This window comes from Carlito syrichta, unplaced genomic scaffold (assembly GCF_000164805.1).
Source record: "Carlito syrichta isolate Samal-C Ts95f unplaced genomic scaffold, Tarsius_syrichta-2.0.1 Scaffold307264, whole genome shotgun sequence".
NCBI lineage: Eukaryota > Metazoa > Chordata > Mammalia > Primates > Tarsiidae > Carlito > Carlito syrichta.
The window spans coordinates 25851-45002 of NW_007251360.1; the positions used below are offsets into that span (position 1 = coordinate 25851).

Consider the following 19152-nt stretch of genomic DNA (forward strand, 5'->3'; position numbering starts at 1 on the left):
CGGCCCAGAGCTACCAGCCGGAGTTTGCAGAGAGGTAACTCCCTTTGACTGCGAGCGGGTGAGCTAAGGGGCACGTTGCAAAGAAGGCTCTTGGCAGCCAGGCAACTGGGGAGCGACTTCGGCACTGCACCCAAGACCTGGCTGGTTAGGCTGCACGCGGGGAGGGCCCCCTGGTTTCCTCCACCTCGAACTCCAAGAGAGGAACCAGAGATCAAAAGATGAAAGGGCAGTCGGGGCTTCAGTAGCCCAAAACAAACCAAAACAAAACAAAAAGAAAATAACTTGGTTCTTATTTGCACCTGCTTCAGTAGACACTAAATTAGGAAGGTGGGGGATTTTTGCTTTTTTCTCTCTCTCTCTCTTTTAAGATTTGAGCATCTTTTGAATCTACCCTTCAAGTATTCAGGGACAGACTGTGAGCCTAGCAAGGCAGATCGTGTCTACCGCGTGTCTTCCTCTGCACGAGACTTTGAGTCTGGCAGTGCGCTTTTTGTGTGGTTGCTCCTGCAAGTTTCCTTCCCTGGAGCTTCCGGCAGGTGAGCAGCTAGCTGCAGTCACTACCACATCATCACAGCCTGTTGAACTCTTCTGAGCAAGAGAAGGGAAAGTGGGGTAAAGGAACTTGGTGGAAGACTCAGCCAAGCTCAAGGATGGAGGTGCAGTTAGGGCTGGGGAGGGTCTACACTCGGCCGCCCTCCAAGACCTATCGAGGAGCTTTCCAGAATCTGTTCCAGAGCGTGCGCGAAGTGATCCAGAACCCGGGTTCCAGGCACCTTGAGGCCGCCAGCGCAGCACCTGTCAGCGCTCGTTTGCAGCAGCAGCAGCAGCAGCAGCAGCAGCAGGAGACCAGCCCTAGGCAGCAGCAGCAACAGCAGGGAGAGGATGGCTCTCCCCAAGCCCAGAGCAGAGGCCCCACAGGCTATCTGGCCCTGGACGAGGAACAGGAGGTTTCACAGCAGCAGTCTGCCCCCAAGAGCGGCTGCGTCCCGGAGCCTGGAGCCTCCGCGGCTGCCAGCAAGGGACTGCCACAGCAGCCACCAGCACCTCCGGACGAGAATGACTCAGCTGCCCCATCCACGTTGTCCCTGCTGGGCCCCACTTTCCCAGGCTTAAGCAGCTGCTCTGCAGACCTTAAAGATATCCTGAGCGAGGCCGGCACCATGCAACTCCTTCAGCAACAGCAGCAGGAGGCAGTATCCGAAGGCAGCAGCGGCGGGAGAGCAAGAGAGGCCACTGGGGCTCCCACCTCCTCCAAGGACAGTTACCTGGGGGGCACTTCGACCATCTCTGACAGCGCCAAAGAGTTGTGTAAGGCAGTGTCGGTGTCCATGGGCTTGGGTGTGGAGGCGTTGGAGCATCTGAGTCCTGGGGAACAGCTTCGGGGGGATTGCATGTATGCCCCGCTCCTGGTAGGTCCGTCCGCTGTGCGTCCTTCTCCCTGTGCACCATTGGCCGAATGCAAAGGTTCCCTGTTGGACGACAGCGCAGGCAAGAGCACTGAAGAGACTGCTGAGTATTCTTCCCCTTTCAAAGGAGGTTATGCCAAAGGACTAGAAGGCGAAAGCCTGGGCTGCTCTGGAAGCGGCGAAGGAGGGACCGCCGGGACCCTTGAGCTGCCATCCACCCTGCCTCTGTACAAGTCCGGAGCTCTGGACGAAACAGCAGCATACCAGAGTCGCGACTACTACAACTTTCCACTGACTCTGGCCGGGCCGCCGCCCCCTCCGCCGCCTCCCCATCCCCACGCCCGCATCAAGCTGGAGAACCCGCTGGACTACAGCAGCGCCTGGGCGGCCGCGGCGACACAGTGCCGCTATGGGGACCTGACGAGCCTGCATGGCGGGGGTACAACGGGACCCGGCTCCGGGTCGCCTTCAGCCGCCGCTTCCTCATCCTGGCACACTCTCTTCACAGCCGAAGAAGGCCAGTTGTATGGACCATGTGGTGGGGGCGGCGGTGCTGGTGCAGGTGAGGCAGGGGCTGTAGCCCCCTATGGCTACACTCGGCCACCTCAGGGGCTGGCAGGCCAGGAAGGCGACTTCCCTGCACCCGACGTATGGTACCCTGGCGGCGTGGTGAGCAGAGTGCCCTATCCCAGTCCCAGCTGTGTCAAAAGCGAGATGGGCCCCTGGATGGAGAACTACTCCGGACCTTACGGGGACATGCGGTAAGTTTATGCTCCCATAAATGTCGACTTGCGGCCCAGGGCACAGAGTTGTTCTGCATTCTGGGTGTCTAGCTGGTTCTCCCCACGCGAATACCCAGATTGTCCCTGGGACAGCTCAGCCGAGTTCCGTAGAAAGGGCTGTTCTAAATCTGGAGCTCTCTCCCGGGGACTACCGGCCGGCTAAAGATTCAACCTGAGTGCCCCTAACTCCTGCTGCGCGCACTAGGTGTTGATTCCTGACCTTCCACTCAACAACTCCCCTGTCACTCAAAATCCTTGACACCTCCTGATACTGCAGGTCCTGCGGCTTTCAAACTTACAGATACTTGCTCCGACCACCTTCCTAGATAAGGTCCTTAAAGTCTCCACTCCTTTTTTTATCTCCCCTCCTCAAAGTCTGAGAACTTCGACCAAAAATTTGGGCAATTTTTCCTCTTTGAGTCAGGTAGGGTTTCCCTTTCAGCCTGTGGCAGGTCTCAGCAGATAAGAGGCAAAAAGACTGGCCTTAGCTTTTCTCAGCGCGCCTCCTTCAAAGAGATAAAATGAAATTCCCAGCTAGGCAAAGAAAGTGGTTTCAAGGTGCTGAGGGCCATTGTGTGAAGGGGTGAACTTCCTTCTCTGGAAGCAGCTGGGGACTTGCTTCACAATTGGAGGTCAGCGGAGATAATTCAACCAGATACCTCTAGGGTAGGCAGGGGGATAATTTTCTTGGTAAAGACTGCACAGGAATTGCCTTCACAGGTTTCTCTGCGTTGGTTGACTATGTTCGGAGTAGTTGCTTGGGTCATTTTTATCTTGGAAAGTGTTTGTTTTCTCTGTGGATTGTAATAGATTGATAGCCCCCTGCTTCAGGTTTGCGTCAGATCTGTAAAAAGGAGAATGTTATTTTAATTAACAATTAAACCAGGTTTGAGTCTCACTTACAAAAGTGTTGGAGACAATTTTTTGTAAAGCATTTCCTGCTATTCCACTGTGCTCTGAAATCTGCATTTCGGAGTGAGGAATGAGGTTCTTTATTATATCCTTCCATTTTAAGGATCTGCTTGCATTTAAAACATGTGCTGTTAGCTCTAACAAATTGAATAAGAACTGTTAGTGACCTATGAGCCATAATCTTACTCCAGAGTTTTAATTAGGACACGAGAAAAGTGGCAGGCAGTTGCATTGTGCTTATTAAAAATTCATCCTCACCACAGTTGTTGAGCGTCTTAAGGATTATGCTGAAGATTATTTTTTCCCAGCAAATTAAGATATTCATTTATCTGGTGAGGGAGGACATATTGACCTGGGAAATTAATCCCTTGGGTCGGTCAGGTGCTGATGCCCCTGTGGATTTGTGTCTTAGTCCGTGTTTCTGTTGCCATTTTCTTTTATATGACTTCCCCAAGATTTCTTTGTTAACCATAAAACATCTTTGGTGACTTAAATTCAACAATTTGCCTACTTTCACTGATGTTTTCATTCTTGGAAGGTTGATAGCACAGTGTCAGTAAAGAAAGAAAGAGGAGGGTAGGATTTCATAAAATATTATTTTCCGGGCTGTTGAAGAAACAGCTTCTCACTAGGTTTTACATTCTATTTGGGTTTTTAATGTTTGGCTTACATGATTTTCAAAGGGTTCATTAGATATTGTCAAAGTCTTTTCCAGTTAATTTAGAGTGTTTATTTTTGTAATGGGCTTATACCATGGTATAAAAGGTATTTTCATTTTATGAGAACAAATTTATGTGGTAGGGTTAATTCTTTTCTAGGACTGTCACTTGGATAGTGAAGCCCCTCTTCTACTGTAAACCTTTCTGGAGGAGAAGTGTCTGAGGTGCTTCTTGACTTACCATGATGCTAAAGCCAGTTACTGGAAACTTCCATCTTCTGCATGCCCCCCACTTCCAACCAACTTACATGTTTAGCAAGGTGGAAACTAATGGTTCCAGATATTTGTTAGGGGATATGCGCCTAGAAGTCACAACTAACATTTTCAGGGAGTGGCTATAGAGAGCAAAAAGTTCTTCCCATCAGATAGACAGCGAGTTTGGTGATTTTATTTTAGGTCTTGATGGAAAAAGCTTCTCTATTAGGAAAATTGTCATGCATTGATGCCTCCTTGACACTCTCCTTAAATTAATGACATCAAATTAATAGTGAGAATTTAGCAGTACCCACAGAAAGTACAAGTTATTTAACATTTTTCTGATTTATGATTGCAGAACTAGTTATGAGGAATTTGGTGAAAGAGAAAACTGGTATTCCTGTCTCATGGGTTGACAAAGATATTATGATTCTAGGACATAGAAAATCCTTGAGTCAGTTTATTGAAAATCAATCAGTTTCATCAGAATGTAACCAATCTCAATTTTAAAGTTGACGCTTTCTTACTTTCTCTTTCTTTCCCTACTTTGTAGGGACATGATTTGGTGACGGGCACGGAATTTTTTAGGACAAAGCCAGAGCTTCTTCCTTCTCTGTACTGCATGCATTGTGTCAACTTTTAGTTAAAAATCTCAAAATTCTAGAGACTTCCAATGACCTTTTGGATTTTTCCCTTTTCCAAGTGTGTGTGTGTGTGTGTGTGTGTGTGTGTGTGTGTGTGTGTGTTTATGCACAATACTTTATTTTGTGGAGGGTAATTTTTTAAAAATGTTGTAAAGTCTGCACTAACTTTGTGTCCTTAATACATTTACAATGTTTCTGCCAAGAGATGAGAGAGGCTAGATGAAGGTGGTCATTTTTTGTTACTTAATTTAGTGTGTGGTTTGAACAGAAGGAATAATAAAAAGTGAAGGGGCTTGTGTGAAACCTTGATGATATTTTATAGAGCTGTCTTCTCTCCAAGATTAAATAAGACTACAACTTTGTTAATTGACCACTCGTTCACTTGACAGAAGTAGGGCCCCTTATTGCCAGCAATCAGCACAATCATATGGCAAACATTTATTGTTGGGAGTTGAGTCCTAGGGAATTCCATGCAGAAATTGGAGTTGGGGTATAGAAAAGTCATCCAGATGCAGAAAGAACATTTTAATTTTTATCTTTGTAGTTTATTCTGGTCTCTATAATAGGTAGTAATATTTTAGTAGTGTCTTGAGATTGACAAGTCCTGCCTTTCTCTGTTTTGTTTTTATTTTTTTTTAAATAAGGCCATTTTATTCTCTTCTTTTAATCTCCTCTCTCCTTCTCAGTTATCAAGAAGACTTTATGACAATCTTATAAAGAGCAGTGTGTCTGTTTTGTAAAGCAGAATTTTGCTTTGAAACCAAGCATGTTGCTTTGAAACTAAGACTTAGGCTTTGAGGGTCAATGATTTGGGAAGAAGCATCTTTCCTCTGTGGTTAGCAAATAGCTGGTTAGTTCTGTATAGATTCCAATAATTAGAACCCGAGGACAAAATAGTCACACTGGGAGGCAACCCATTTGGTAGTATCCACAGGATGTAGCCCTCTTGCTTCCCCACAGCTCAGTGTGGCCAAAGATTATCATGCGTGAGAGAAATTTTTGAAGTTTCAGTCTTTCCAATTTGCAGGATCATTCTGAGGTGCTTTTTGCTAGTGCTAATTTTACCTCATCACACTTCCATTCTTTCCATTGTAAACTTTGAAATAATATATTGAATTTGCTGGTGCATTTAATTTTGTTAAGTGTTTTTACTCCCCTTAGTAACTTTCTCATCTGGAGTCCCATATATGCATTTAAAGCAAATAATTATTTGGTCTCCTGACTCGTACATGTATTGTGTCTGTTGTTGGTGAGATTATGTGAGTTGGAGTTAGAGATGTGGGTAATTTTATTATTTTTTAATGATGATATCAAGACTGCCAGTTTCATTTGGAACCCTACACAAGCAGGGAGCAGAATGCAGGTTGAATGTAGCAAAGCAAGGGCTTATTTTATAGCAAAATCCGAAATCATGATTTTGAAAAATAAAAAGCAAACAAAAAAAATCAAGTTTAATGAGGTTTGCCATAGAGGTAAGGAAATCTCTCCCCACCCCACTTCCACCATTTTCTCTTTGTCTGCAGCTTCCTCAAGTGCTGCCTGTCCCTGATTTTCTTTTATTCTACTCTTTTCATGTTTTGACATTGAAATATAGACTCTTCTTTTCACTTCGCTAGATATTTTTCTCATTACATCTGTGGTGTGCTCCTAAAGAAGCTCTTAAAACAAACAAAAAAAAGGAGAGTAACAGATCAGATCAACTCCAGCACCTTTCTCTTAAGACTAGATGGCATGAGGGGATTGCAAAATGAGTAACAGGGCTTCTTTACCTTGAGGTTAGAGCCTGATTCAACGGTTGCTGAGGGAACTACACCAAATGGCTTGGATACTTGGCAATTTTACTGGTTACTGTCTCTGTCTCTCTCTCTCTCTCTCTCTTGATCTCTGTCTCTTTCCTTCTACTGAAATATTTACACCCCTCTCTGAGAGCATGAGAAAAGCGTGAGAATAACTGGAATCTCTTCCTTACTCCCATAGCTCTGTCTTGGTCAGAACTCAACAACACTGTCATAAGCAGTACCTACTCTTCCGGTAAGGGTGCTTGCTAGTAGTGTCCAGCTGGGGTAATCTGCTCAAGTTATATGAAACTTAATCATTTGAAAACAGAGGAAATTATTAAAGAAGTGATTCAACTGCAGGCTTTCTCAGCCAGCATTTTATCAAGTTCTGGGATGTTAAATTCAGAGTATGTTATCCTCATCTTAAACACAGAACTGACTTTTTTTTTTTAATTATTTTTACATTTTTGTACAGTCACTGACTTTGGTTGCCCTTCATCATATAGAAGAGAATAATGAAGTCTCACATTTGCATAGCACCCTTAGAAAAAGACCCCATATTTTTCTGGTTTATTCACTGCATTCATGTAAGTTTGAGTAGGTCACAAGGGTGTTTAGTGATCACCACTTTGCTAGGTGACACAGTAGATATAGTTGCATTTTCTCTGATGCTTGTTTGCCATGTGGGGGATCTTTCTAGAGCAATACTTCCCAGCCTTTTTTCTCAAAGCTTCTTACCTGACAGATAAAGCTTTAGATTGTTGCTCAGTAAGGGCTACTCTCAGTGGCTGCTACACAGAGATGGTAGTCCACGAATTATTTCTTGCACATTCATGGATGATGATACACCATCTCTTCATACCGATTTTTGCTGTCAACCTTAGGATCACACCAGGGTTGAGAGTAATTTCGCTAGATAAATTTATAGCATTAAAATCCTGGTCGCCGGGTTCGGTGGCTCAGCCTGTAATCCCGCGCCTTTGGGAGGCTGAGGTGAGTGGATTGCCTGAGCCCGCAGGTTCAAGACCCGCCTGGGCAGTGAGACCTCATCTCTACAATAAATCAAAAAATCAGCTGGGCGTGGAAGTGCATGCCTGTAATTCCGGCTACTTGGAAGGCTGAGGCGGAAGGATCGCCGGAGCCCAGCAGGTGGAGGCTGTGGTGGCCGGGAGCGGCCACTGCACTCCAGTCTGGGCAGCAGAGTGAGACTCCAACTCAAAAAAAAAAAAAATCCTGGTCACTTGAGAATGCTGTCAATTTAGATTACTTAGCATCTAAGTTTTGTTTTTTAAGAAGTTTTTTTAGACATATTTCACAGTACATACAATTTACATATTTAAAGTGTACAGTTTCATGGTTTTTAGTATATTTGGAGCTATGCAACCATTACCACAATGAATTTTAGAGCATTTTAATCATCCCAAAAGAAATCTTGTGCCCCTTAGCAGTCAACCCCCTATACTCCCTCAATACTAAACAGTCACTAATCTACTTCTTGTCTTTATGAATTTGCTCATTCTAACATTTTGTCTAAATGGAACCATGCAATATATAGTCTTTTGTGACCAGCTTTTTTCCACATAAATAATATTTTAAGATTCATCCATGTTGAAGTATAAATCAATACTTTATTATTTTTTATAGCTGAATAATGTTTCATTGTATGGCTATGCCACATTTTATCTATCCATTTATCAGTTGATGGACATTAAGGTAGTTTTCACTTTTGACTATTATGATTAATATTGCTGTGAACATTCATGTGCACATTTTTGTGACCATATGTTTTCATTTATTTTGGGTACATACATAGGAGTGAAATTTCCCGGTCATATGGTACCTCTGTGTTTACCTTTTCAAGAACTGCCAAACTGTTTTCAAAAGTAGCTATACTGTTTTACATTCCCACCAGCAAAATATGGGGGTTCAGTTTCTTCCACATCCTTGCCAACACTTGTTACTATCTGTCTTTTTGATTAGAGCTACCCTAGTGTGTGTGAAGTGGTATCTTCCTGTGTTTTTTATTTGCATTTCCTTAATGACTAATAATTTTCAACATTTTTTCATGTGTTTATTAGCTGTTTGTATTTCTTCGGCTTTTTTACTTGAGTTATTTGTCTTTTTTATTATTGGGTTTTAGAGTCCTTTATATATTCTGGATGCAAGTTTTTTGTGATTTGTGAATATTTTTTTCACATTCTTTGGATTGTCTTTTCACTTTTTTTTCTTTTCACTTCCTTGATGGTATCAATTGAAGCACAAAGGTTTTTTAATTTGATGAAGTCCCATTTATCTATTTTTTTTAACTATTTTGGCTTATGATTTTGATGTTATATCTAAGAAAACTTTGCCTAATCCAAGAGCACAAAGATTTACACCTCTGTTTCCTTCTAAGAGTTTTATAGTTATAGTTGTTTATGTTAAAGTCTTTGATCACGTTCTGTGTAATGTTTATATATGATTGAGATAGTAGTCCAACTTCATTCTTTTGCATGTGAATATCCAGTTCTCTTAGTGTCATTTGCTAAATCTTTCCCCACTCAACTCTCTCAGCACCCTTTGTATAAAATCTGTTGACTGTAAATTTAAGGGTTTATTTCTGAACTCTCAACTGTATTCTATTGAACTTTATGTCTATCCTTGTGCCAGTATCACACTGTCTTGATTACTGTAGGTTTTTAAATAAGTTTTGAAATGAGGAAGTATGAGTCTTCCAACTTTGTTCTTTCTCAAGATTGTGTTGGCTATTGTGGGTTTCTTGAATATACATATGAGTTAGGATCAGTTTATCAATTTCTACAAAGAAGCCAGGTGAGATTATGATAAGGACTGTGTTGAGTCTGTAGATCAGTTTCGGGAGTGTTGCCATCATAACAATGTTAAGTTTTCTGATCCGTGAATATAGAATGTCTTTCTACCTTTTTAGGTCTTCTTTACATTTTTCAACAATGATTTATAGTTTTCAGAGTATATGTTTTGCACTTCTTTTGTTAAATTTATGCCTAATGATTTTATTTTTGACACTATTATAAATGGAATTGTTTTCTTGATTTTCTTTTGAGATTTTCATTGCCAGTGTATTGAAATATAATTTATTTTTGTATATTGATCTTGTACCCTGAAACCTTGCTGAAAATATCTAAGTTTTGAATACCTCTGGGACTTGCAGGGCAGAAGATTTCTGCTGCTGCTATGAAAGTTAAAACAAACTCCATTTCATCCTGTATGAAGGCTGCATAGGGACATCATTCTCAGTTTTTCTCAGCTGTAAATTGAAACTGGTAATGCCATCGCCTTCCTGGATGAATAGGAGAGTGTTTCTAAATTTTCATGTCTTTAGAGGACAGCAGGAAAGAAGTCTAATAAGGCTTGTGTAGTTAACAGTCCTTTTTTTTAGAATTTGGATTTGACACTGTTAACAAGGGGATGAGGAATAATAATTATTTCTATGTAGAAAGCTAACATGAAAAGGTAACAAATGTAAACTAGGCCACAGAAATCACTATCTATATTTGGCTTATGTTCCAGTTTGTGTAAGGATCTAAAGTCACAATTTTATGTTTTTTATGTTGTTCTTTGTATAAAGTAAATGACAACACTCTTTCTGATGTGTATTTCTAGATGGGGAAATGGTTCATTTACTCTTGTATAATTTAGGCTTCTTTTCAGGGATGTGCTCCATAACCATAAAGCAAAGATAAAATTCATCTATGCAGGGACTGAACTTTGGCTTCATTAGCACTCTAGGCTAAGGAGCATAACTAATCAGCTGCAGTCGCAGTGTCCTGATAATGGTGCGTGAACCACAGGCTACCCGGAAAAGGACTTTATTGTGACCTAATATCTGGCTTTAGAAATTACCCTAATGTAGTGATTTTTTAAAAAGAGATTCTGTCAGTTACCCGCTTTTCATTAGGTACCTGCTATGTGCCCAACGTATATTAGGAGAAGATCAAGAAAAAGTTGATACAATTCATAGAGAATCTTTTTAAGGTCACTGCTTTCACGAATTTTATAGCCACTAAACAAACAAACAAAAATAAAAAATGCAACCAAAAAGAGTACCACAATGCCATGATGTCAGTATGATGAGATGCTCGATTGCATGGTGTCAATTTTTTATAATGTAGGCATTCAAAGAATAAACAGATCGATAGAGGGTGAAGTGGTCAACATATTACCTATGGCTGGCTCTAATCCTCATGGAAGTGTATGGGAGTTTGACTGAACTCAGCTAATAGATTACAAGTCCTGAAGGATATTTCAAGTAACAGGAGGTGGTACCTTTGGGAAGATAATAAAGAATGAACTGGAGCAAGGTGTTACATTCTATTTCTGCTTATTCAACAGTACCACTCTCGTCAGGTTAGTTTCTTGCCTTAGTTACTTGTTCTGGGAACATATTTTTGTTGTCTTTGTGTAAGTCTCCAATAACATGACTAATGAATTAAAATTGAGGGTAGCTGGGCTCGGTGGCTCAGCCTGTAATCCCGTGCCTTTGGGAGGCTGAAATGAGTGGATTGCCTGAGCCCGTGGGTTCAAGACCCGCCTGGGCCACTTGGAGAAACCTCATCTCTACAATAAATCAAAAATTATCTGGGCATGGCAGCGCGCGCCTGTACTTCCAACCACTCGGAAGGCTGAGGTGGAAGGATCGCCGGAGCCCAGCAGATCAAGGCTGCGGTGGCCGGGAGCGGCCACTGCACTCCAGTCTGGGCGACTGAGTGAGACTCCAACTCAAAATAAATTAATTAATTAATTAAATAAATAAAATTGAGGGTGATTAAATGAGTTTGAGTTCGGTGTAAGATGTCCAGTGTCGTGGTCAGATCAAGAGTTATTTTTCTGCTCTCAAAGTTTCTATTAATCCTGGTGTCTTGCTTTGAGGTACTATATAAATGCGGCTTCACGGTTTTAGTGAAGGGATGTAAATGATAAAGCCAAATCAAACAATTTGGGGAGTAAGAGGACACATGACAATTTTATAAGGGTTTGCTGAATTGGGCAATGTAGCTTTCTGAAATGGTCCACCCGCTAACATGGGCCCTGTCCTTTTCAGGTTGAGTAGGTTGTTTGTGGAAGTGTAGTCCTACCACATGGCCACTAGGGGGACTGCAAGCGTCCTGAGACAGGATATTCCTGGGTGTGGTCAGCCTCCTTTGGTGATTTCAACATAGAGCCAAGGCCCTATCACAGGATAACTTGAACCAGAACTTCCTATCACCAGGCAATAAATAAGCAACTGTGGTACTTAGTGTTTCATCTGGGATGTTCTTCCCAAAGTGGCAGACATTTTTAGTAATATTTTACCTTCTTGATAACATTTTTTTGCATGTGGAACAGGGAGCAGTGACAGTTTTGTATTCCATTATTGTAGTTCATTCTCATCTCTAACCTGTACAAGTAGCCAGGCTTTGGAATATTTTTATGACATTCATGCTACTATTGTACTATTATTCCCATTGTAAATATGTTCATAGAGGTTAGGTAACATGCCTACAGTCAAACAGCTTCAAGTGACAGAGCCAGGATTTCAGTCACACTCTTTCTTCTCTGAATCATGTGTTCCTGCATTTGTCTCATGGCTCTTTTTACCTCATAGATAGGAAAGATGAGAGTCAGAGAGGCAAAAGAACCACAACCAGTATCAATAATAGAAATTGGTAAAGCTTTTAAGGCTTCTAGATGTCTTTCTTACCCACCAGACTGATGGATTTTGTTGTGTGGGAGTTCTGAGTGCCAGTAACCTTGCCATTCTATTTTACAGACTGCATTTATTCAATAAATACTTATTGAGCATCTACTGTTTACCACATTCTATACTAGACACTGATGGTGCAGCAGTGAACAAGGTAAACTAAACTCCCTCCTCGGAGCTGACAGTTTAGTGAAAGGAGACATGTAGAATATATCAGAGGGTGAAAAGTGTCATGGGGAATAACTCAGCAAAGTGTAGGGGATAGAGATTGATAGTGGGAAGGAATATTTTGTTTGTTGGTCAGGGAAAGCCTTACTGAGATGGTGACATTTGAACAGTGACCTGAAGGAAATGAGGAAGTTAGCTATATGAATATCTGGGGTTAAAATATTTCAGACACAGGGAACAAAAGGGACTGAGGCAGGAGCACACTTAGTGTAATGGAGGACAGCAAGGAGGCCCATATGGCTAGTATAAGTATGTAGAGAGTGACAGGAAGTGAGATCAGTTAATGAGGAGCGTGATAGGTCTTCCTTAAGACTTTGGTTTTTACTCTGAGATGGGGAGTATTGCAAGGTTTTGAGCGAAGTAACATGATCTGAGTTACATTTTAACAGGATCCCTCCTCTTCATAGCATCTGTCATACTCTGATATCTCATACATTTGTTTGTTTACTGTTTGTGTGGAGAAGAGACTGTGGGAGCAAAGGGGAAGCAGAGAGACAAGGGCACTGCAATAATCCAGATGAAAGATGATGGTGACTCAGACTAAGGGGGTACAGTGGAAGAGGTAGGAAGTGACTGGATTCTGTATGGGTTTTGATGGTAGCACCAACAACATTTACTGACAGATTGAATATTCATTGTGGAAAAATTGAGAAGACACAAGGATGACTGTCAAGTTTTTTTGTTTGAGCAACTAGAAAACTGAGATCGTCATTTACGGAGATAGGGAAGATTGTATGTAGAGCAGGTACATGGAGAAGATAGAAATTAAGTGTTTGATTTTGGATGTATAAAATTTGATTTATCTGGTGAACATCCTAATGGCTTCTTCTCAGTTTTCATACAGTACCCCCAGCTTTCCTACTCTTCAGAAAAAATACTCAGACTGTCAGTGCTCTCTCTCCTCTCCCTTTTTACTTTATAGAGGCTTAGAGAAGAGTAGGGTCTTTTCCAAGGTAAAACAATGAGCTGATGATAGAACTAGAGCACGAACTCAGTTTTCTTGGATTCTGGCTAAGTGGTTCTTTTCTCAGTGTTATTCTGAGGCCTCATTTTGGGGAAACAGTGAACCTTTTCTTTTTGCCCAAACCAAAAGCCAGGTGATTAAACTAAATAGTGAATAAAAACTGGGAAACCTTACAAATCTGCTGCTGCCCCAATCAAACTGAAATATTATTATGTTTTTACTGACCACATACCAAAATAATTTTCCCAGAAAAACACAATAAGTGGATTTTTAAAGGACATTTTAGCTTTGATCAAAATTGGAATCTACAGAAAACCTGAACAGAAATGGCCTAAAATCCTAGGATATTAGCATTCTTGGAACTTTGGAAGCCATCTTGTCCAGCTACCTCATTCTATGGGTGTGGTATCTGAGGCATAGAGATGGAAAGGGGCTTGGTCAAGGTCACACAGCAAGCTAATGCCTGAGATTAGTCAGAGCCTGTTCTGTATGTTACTTCTTTGGAAAAGTCTATATTGGAAAAGTGATTCCATACTTAGAACAAAGAATGATAATAGTAATAGCACTTTCTTAGTGTTTGCTATGTGATAAACTTTGGCACCGCACATTTTCATATCAACCTTAGGAAGTAGGTGCAGAGAGGTTAAGTCACTTGTCCAAGGGTCACACAGCTACACACCTAGAAAGTAGCAGAACTTGAATGCAGCCACGTGAAGTCTGACTTTTAGCCACAAGATTCTAACCTCTGTGAAATATTAGCAACTTCTCAGATAATCCAGCCATTCAACTTTAAGGTCCTGAAAGAATGGTGACTGAGATGACTTCATTATGCATTGCATTGCCACTATTATAGTCCACTGATCCTTACCGAATAGCTGAGTTCCCTAGAGATTAAAGTTGAGGTGGAGTGACAGAAAGGGGTGGTGAGAAGTTGATAACTTATGACAGACATTAGAAAAAAAGATTATAAGAATTGTTTAAAAGGGCCTAGAAATCCCAAGGAACTTGAAAGATCTCAAAACCCACTGCATACCTGGGCAACGTAATGCCTGCTTAGATAGGAGAACTCCCAAGGTAAGAAAATGAAAGTATACAGTTTTTGGAGTCAGGAACTGCTTTATGATCTTTTTCTGTGTTAATTCATTTAATCCTCAAAGTAACTCTGTGAGGTAGGTACCTTATTATTCTCATGTTATAGATGAAGAAACAGGGGCAAAGCAATTAAGTAACATGCCTAAGGTTATAGAACAAGTAAGTGGAAGAGCAAATATTGGAATCCAGGCAATCCAGTTCCACAACGTATGTTCTTTTCCACTACATTTAGGGAAAGAAGTAATACTCGTATTACAGAAAGTTTTTAAAATGCAAAAGCATTGTGCCCAATCTTCAGACATTGAGCAACTCTTATCCTTAGTATACATTAGCTTCTTTTAAAAGCTCTTAAAGGAAAAGACACTTTCCTAAGATCACATAGTGAATAAGTAGCAGAGCCAGAGCTTGAACTTGAGACTCTTAGACTGGCAGATATCTTTCCACTCTATCAGTCCCACTCTCTTCTCACACTGACTTGTCTCCCTCCATTCATCCTTCTGTATTGCCCTTCCCTCACCTTTTAAAAAAATTGACTATCTTCATCAACATAATTGGACAGAGAATTGGGAGAAAGAGCAGAGTCCAACCCCTTCCAGAGAATGGACAAAAAGAACAAAATGTCAGGAAAAAAATGTCAGAATATGGGATTTACAATAAATAATAAGGGGAGATTCAGAGCACTGCCAAGATACTACTTCCATTCCTCTAGGACCAAATGGACTGTGCAGAATCCCAAAGGAAGTCATGAGTTTGACTGTCAGATTTTTTTGTTGCTGTGGAAATGGAAGGAGGCTATGGTGAAAGTCTGTCTCTCTCCAAGTTTTCTTTTAAGTAAGATGCGATCTTGCCATTCATATAAATGATAAATAATTAGACATTCTCTTTGAAAATGGGAAGTGCATGAGAGAAAGCATTTTTCCAAACTTGTCATTTTGGGCTACCTCTCTGAAGCATTTACCAACTTTTTTTTTTTAATTTTAAAGATGTGTGGTATACTATTCAGTCTTAGGTATACAAATGTTCATTACGCAGGTACCCTTGTTAATGAGGTGTGCTCCCCTCCTCCCCTGGCAGTTTCTCACTACTGCCAATCCCACCTCCACCCTTCCCCTGGCAGTTTCCCACTACTGCCAATCCCTTTGTTATTGTACTATGATAATCGTTCAGGGTCCGCTTATGAGTGAGAATATGTGGTACTCAGTTCTTTGATTCTGTGATAGATCATTCTGTGTTACAGACTCTAAGTTCATCCAAGTTGCTGCGAAGTTCATAATTTTGTTCTTCTTTATGGTTGTGTAATATTCTATCATGTATACGTACCACATTTTTTTTATCCAGTCCTCTTTCGATGGGCAGCATGGTTGGTTTCATGTTTTTGGTATTGTAAATAACACTGCGATAAACGTGTGTGCAGGTATCTTTTTCATAGAGTGATTTGAGTTCCTCTGGGTATATTCCCAGCAGGGGGATTGCAGGGTCGTATGGAAGGTCGATTTTTAGATCTCTTAGAAATCACCACACTGTTTTCCACAGAGGTTGTACTAATTTACACTCAACAGTATAGACGTGTTCCCTTTTCACTGCATTCTCTCCAGCATCTGATGTTTGTTGTGATATTGATGATGGCCATCCTGACTGGAGTTAGGTGGTATCTCAGTGTAGTTTTAATTTACATTTCTTTGATGATTAGTGAGTCTGAGCATTTTTTCATGTATCTGTTGGCTGCTCGTATGTCTTCTATTCATATCTTTTGCCTACTTTGTAATGGGGCTGTTTGTTTCTTTTCTTTTCGGCACATTTGAGTTCCTCGTAGATCTTAAATATTAGTCCATAGATGAGGATATCATATAAACCTAAAGTTGGGAGAAAAGATGGAAACACTTGGTGTTTGGTGCAAAAAATTATTTCAAAGCATGTTTTGGGTCTGTTTACTTTGCCCATCCCACTTTCCCTTTCATCTTTGTTTTACAAACCAAGGTTAGCAAATGTATAGTTGGTGAGTGTTTCCAATTGTTCATTTGAGAAATTTGTTTGATCAGCCTTTTATATTAAGAAAGACCAAGTTAGACTGAGATATTTCAGCCACCAACTATCTAAAAATAGAGCAAAAATCTTAACCATACTCATATTTTCAGATAGTATGTTATTTGCTTTTGACACTTGCTGAACTTTAGTGAGATGCTGGATTGACTCAAAATATGCCAAGTTAGATGTGGAATTGAACAGGATGGACTCTTCTCCACCTTTCCAGTTTTAGAGTTCTCCATCAGAGATGGCCTTACAGTATTTGGTGAAAGCCAAGCTGAAGGCCTTGGGAATTAAGGTGGTGAAGGGATGTGTTGTTTTCCCAGGCCACCAGATCTTCTGAAAGTTTAGCTCCAGTCTTGTTAGTATCTTGGTTTTGTTGTTGCTCTTTTGTCTGTTTGTTTGTTTGTTTGTTTGTTTCTTGAATCTGAGTCTCTCTCTGTTGCCCAGGCTGTAGTGCAGTAGCACACTCATAGCCACCACAGCCTCAATCTGCTGAGCTCAGGTGATCCTTCTGCCTCAGCCTTCCAAGTAACTGAAACCACAGGCGCATACCGCCATGCCCAGATAATTTTTTTACTTATTGTAGAGATGAAGTCTCACCAAGTTGTCCAGGCTGGTCTCGAACCCTTGGGCTCAGGCAATCCTCTCACCTCCGCCTCCCAAAGTGCTGGGATTACTGGCTTGAACCACCATGCCACAGCCTTAGTATCCTGTTTTAAAAGTCCATTAGTCTATAAGCTCCTTGAGGGTGAGAGTCCTGTTTGATTTTTCTTTCTATTCTCAGTGCTTAGCACAGAGGAGGCCTGACTATATAGTTATGTAATGTATGATTAAAATTTCAGCTCCCTCTTATTTGCTTATGGGTTAAAGCCCAAATTCTTTTAGTCTGATGTTTAAGTCTCTTCTTGATTTGGCTTATTTTTCCAGCGCGAGTTCCTACAATTTCCTTACAAAAGTCTTAAAATGTAACCAAATCAATCTAGTCACTTTCACTTTAAACCATCCTCACTTTGTTTTGTGATCATGTTATTTTTCTTCTTATCCCTTTGACCTTTAAGGCTATCCCAATTTCAATACTATTCATTTGTCTAAACTTAGCTTAAATAAAACCTCCTACAAAACTTATATTCTCAACTCCCCCAACCCAAGAAGAAGTGATCTCTTTGACATGACATGGTTGAAAGAATTCTGGCTTCAGTTTCCTCATCTGTAAACCAGGGCTCGAAATATTTGGCTTATGAGATTTTGCGGGGAGAGGATCATATGAGATGATGTATGTTAGACCACAAGAATCAGTGCTTAATACCTTTTACACTTATCCCTTTCTTCCTTCTCCATTGATGTGGTACATAGTTCCTTAAATTTTAATTATTTGCTGTATCCTTTTAAATATCTTTCTAAACATTCTTCTCTTTTAGGGAAAGGTTGTTTCTTGGATATAAGATCTCCAAAACACATAGCTTAAAGTGTGGTACATAGTAAATATTCCATAAGTATTTCTTTATTAAATGATTCTCAGTCAATAGTATTAAGTGGCTGTCAAAAACAACTGATAGATCATAAAAGTTCCATTAACAGAAATACAACTGGCCCTCCATATCCACAGATTCCACATCTGCAGATTTCAGCAACTGCAGGTGGAAAATATCTTTAAAACACTCAGTAAAACATAACGATTCGACAGTTTAAAGAAACTATAAATAAAGTATACAGGAGGATGTTCATAGGCTAAATGCAAATATGATGCCTTTTTATATGTTTTATATGAGATACTTGAGCATTTTTAGGGGAGGCAGTTGGAACCAAGTGGATATCAAGGGACTACTGTAAGGGATTCAGAATAAAAGAAGTGATTGTCTTGATCTGTTAAATTCTGATCAGACCATATTTGCAATGTGTAGTTCAACCCCAGTATTCATGGGGCATCTCCTTTTGTAAATCATGGAGGAGCTCAGATGCTGGGTAAGAGAGGCAGTGAGCAGTGGACATAACTATTGTATCAATATATATGAAGGATTGGCATGGAATAAAGAAGTTGGATGTTTTCTTGTGGTACCCCAAAGGGCAAAATCAACAAGGACATATATTCGGTAAATTTTTTTTTCAAAAAATATGTATTTTTTATATATATTTTTTTTATTTTAAAATTGTAGGGTACAGTTAAGGGTTAGGTATACAAATATGCATTGTACAGGTACCCTTGTTGAAGAGGGGTGCCCCCCTTCCCCAGACATATATTGACTACCATTAATCCCACCTCCCTTCCCGTCCCTGAACCTCTTTAGTTTCCCGCCCCATCAATCCTTTTCTTATAGTATTACAATAGTTGTTCAAGGTCCACTTATGAGAGAGAACTTGTGATACTCAGATCTTTGTTTCTGTGAGAGATCACGCAGTATTATAAACTCTAGTTCCTTCCAGGTTGCTGAGAAGTTCATGATTTTGTTCTTTTTTATGGCTGCGTAGTATTCCATGGTGTATATGTACCACATTTTTTAATCCAGTTGTATTTTGATGGACAGCACGGAGGGTTCCAGGTTCTTGCTATTGTGAACAATGATGCGATAAACATACGTGTGCAGGTATCTTTTTTATAGAGTGATTTGAGTTCTTCAGAATATATTCCCAGTAGGGGGATTGCAGAGTCATATGGGAGGTTGATATTTAGAGCTTTTAGGAATCGCCACACTGCTTTCCACAGAGGCTG

General features: G+C 40.7%; 1 protein-coding gene across 1 annotated transcript in view; it reads left to right on the forward strand.

Moving 5' to 3' along the window:
• The first annotated feature begins 254 nt into the window (after window positions 1–254).
• The window catches only part of AR (androgen receptor), a 173875-nt gene continuing 154977 nt past the window's right edge, over window positions 255–19152 (forward strand). Inside the window, exon 1 of the mRNA XM_008064301.1 lies at window positions 255–2167. Within this exon, the coding sequence (XP_008062492.1) occupies window positions 651–2167 (1517 nt within the window). The 5' untranslated portion in view covers window positions 255–650. The remainder of the gene's footprint in view (window positions 2168–19152) is intronic.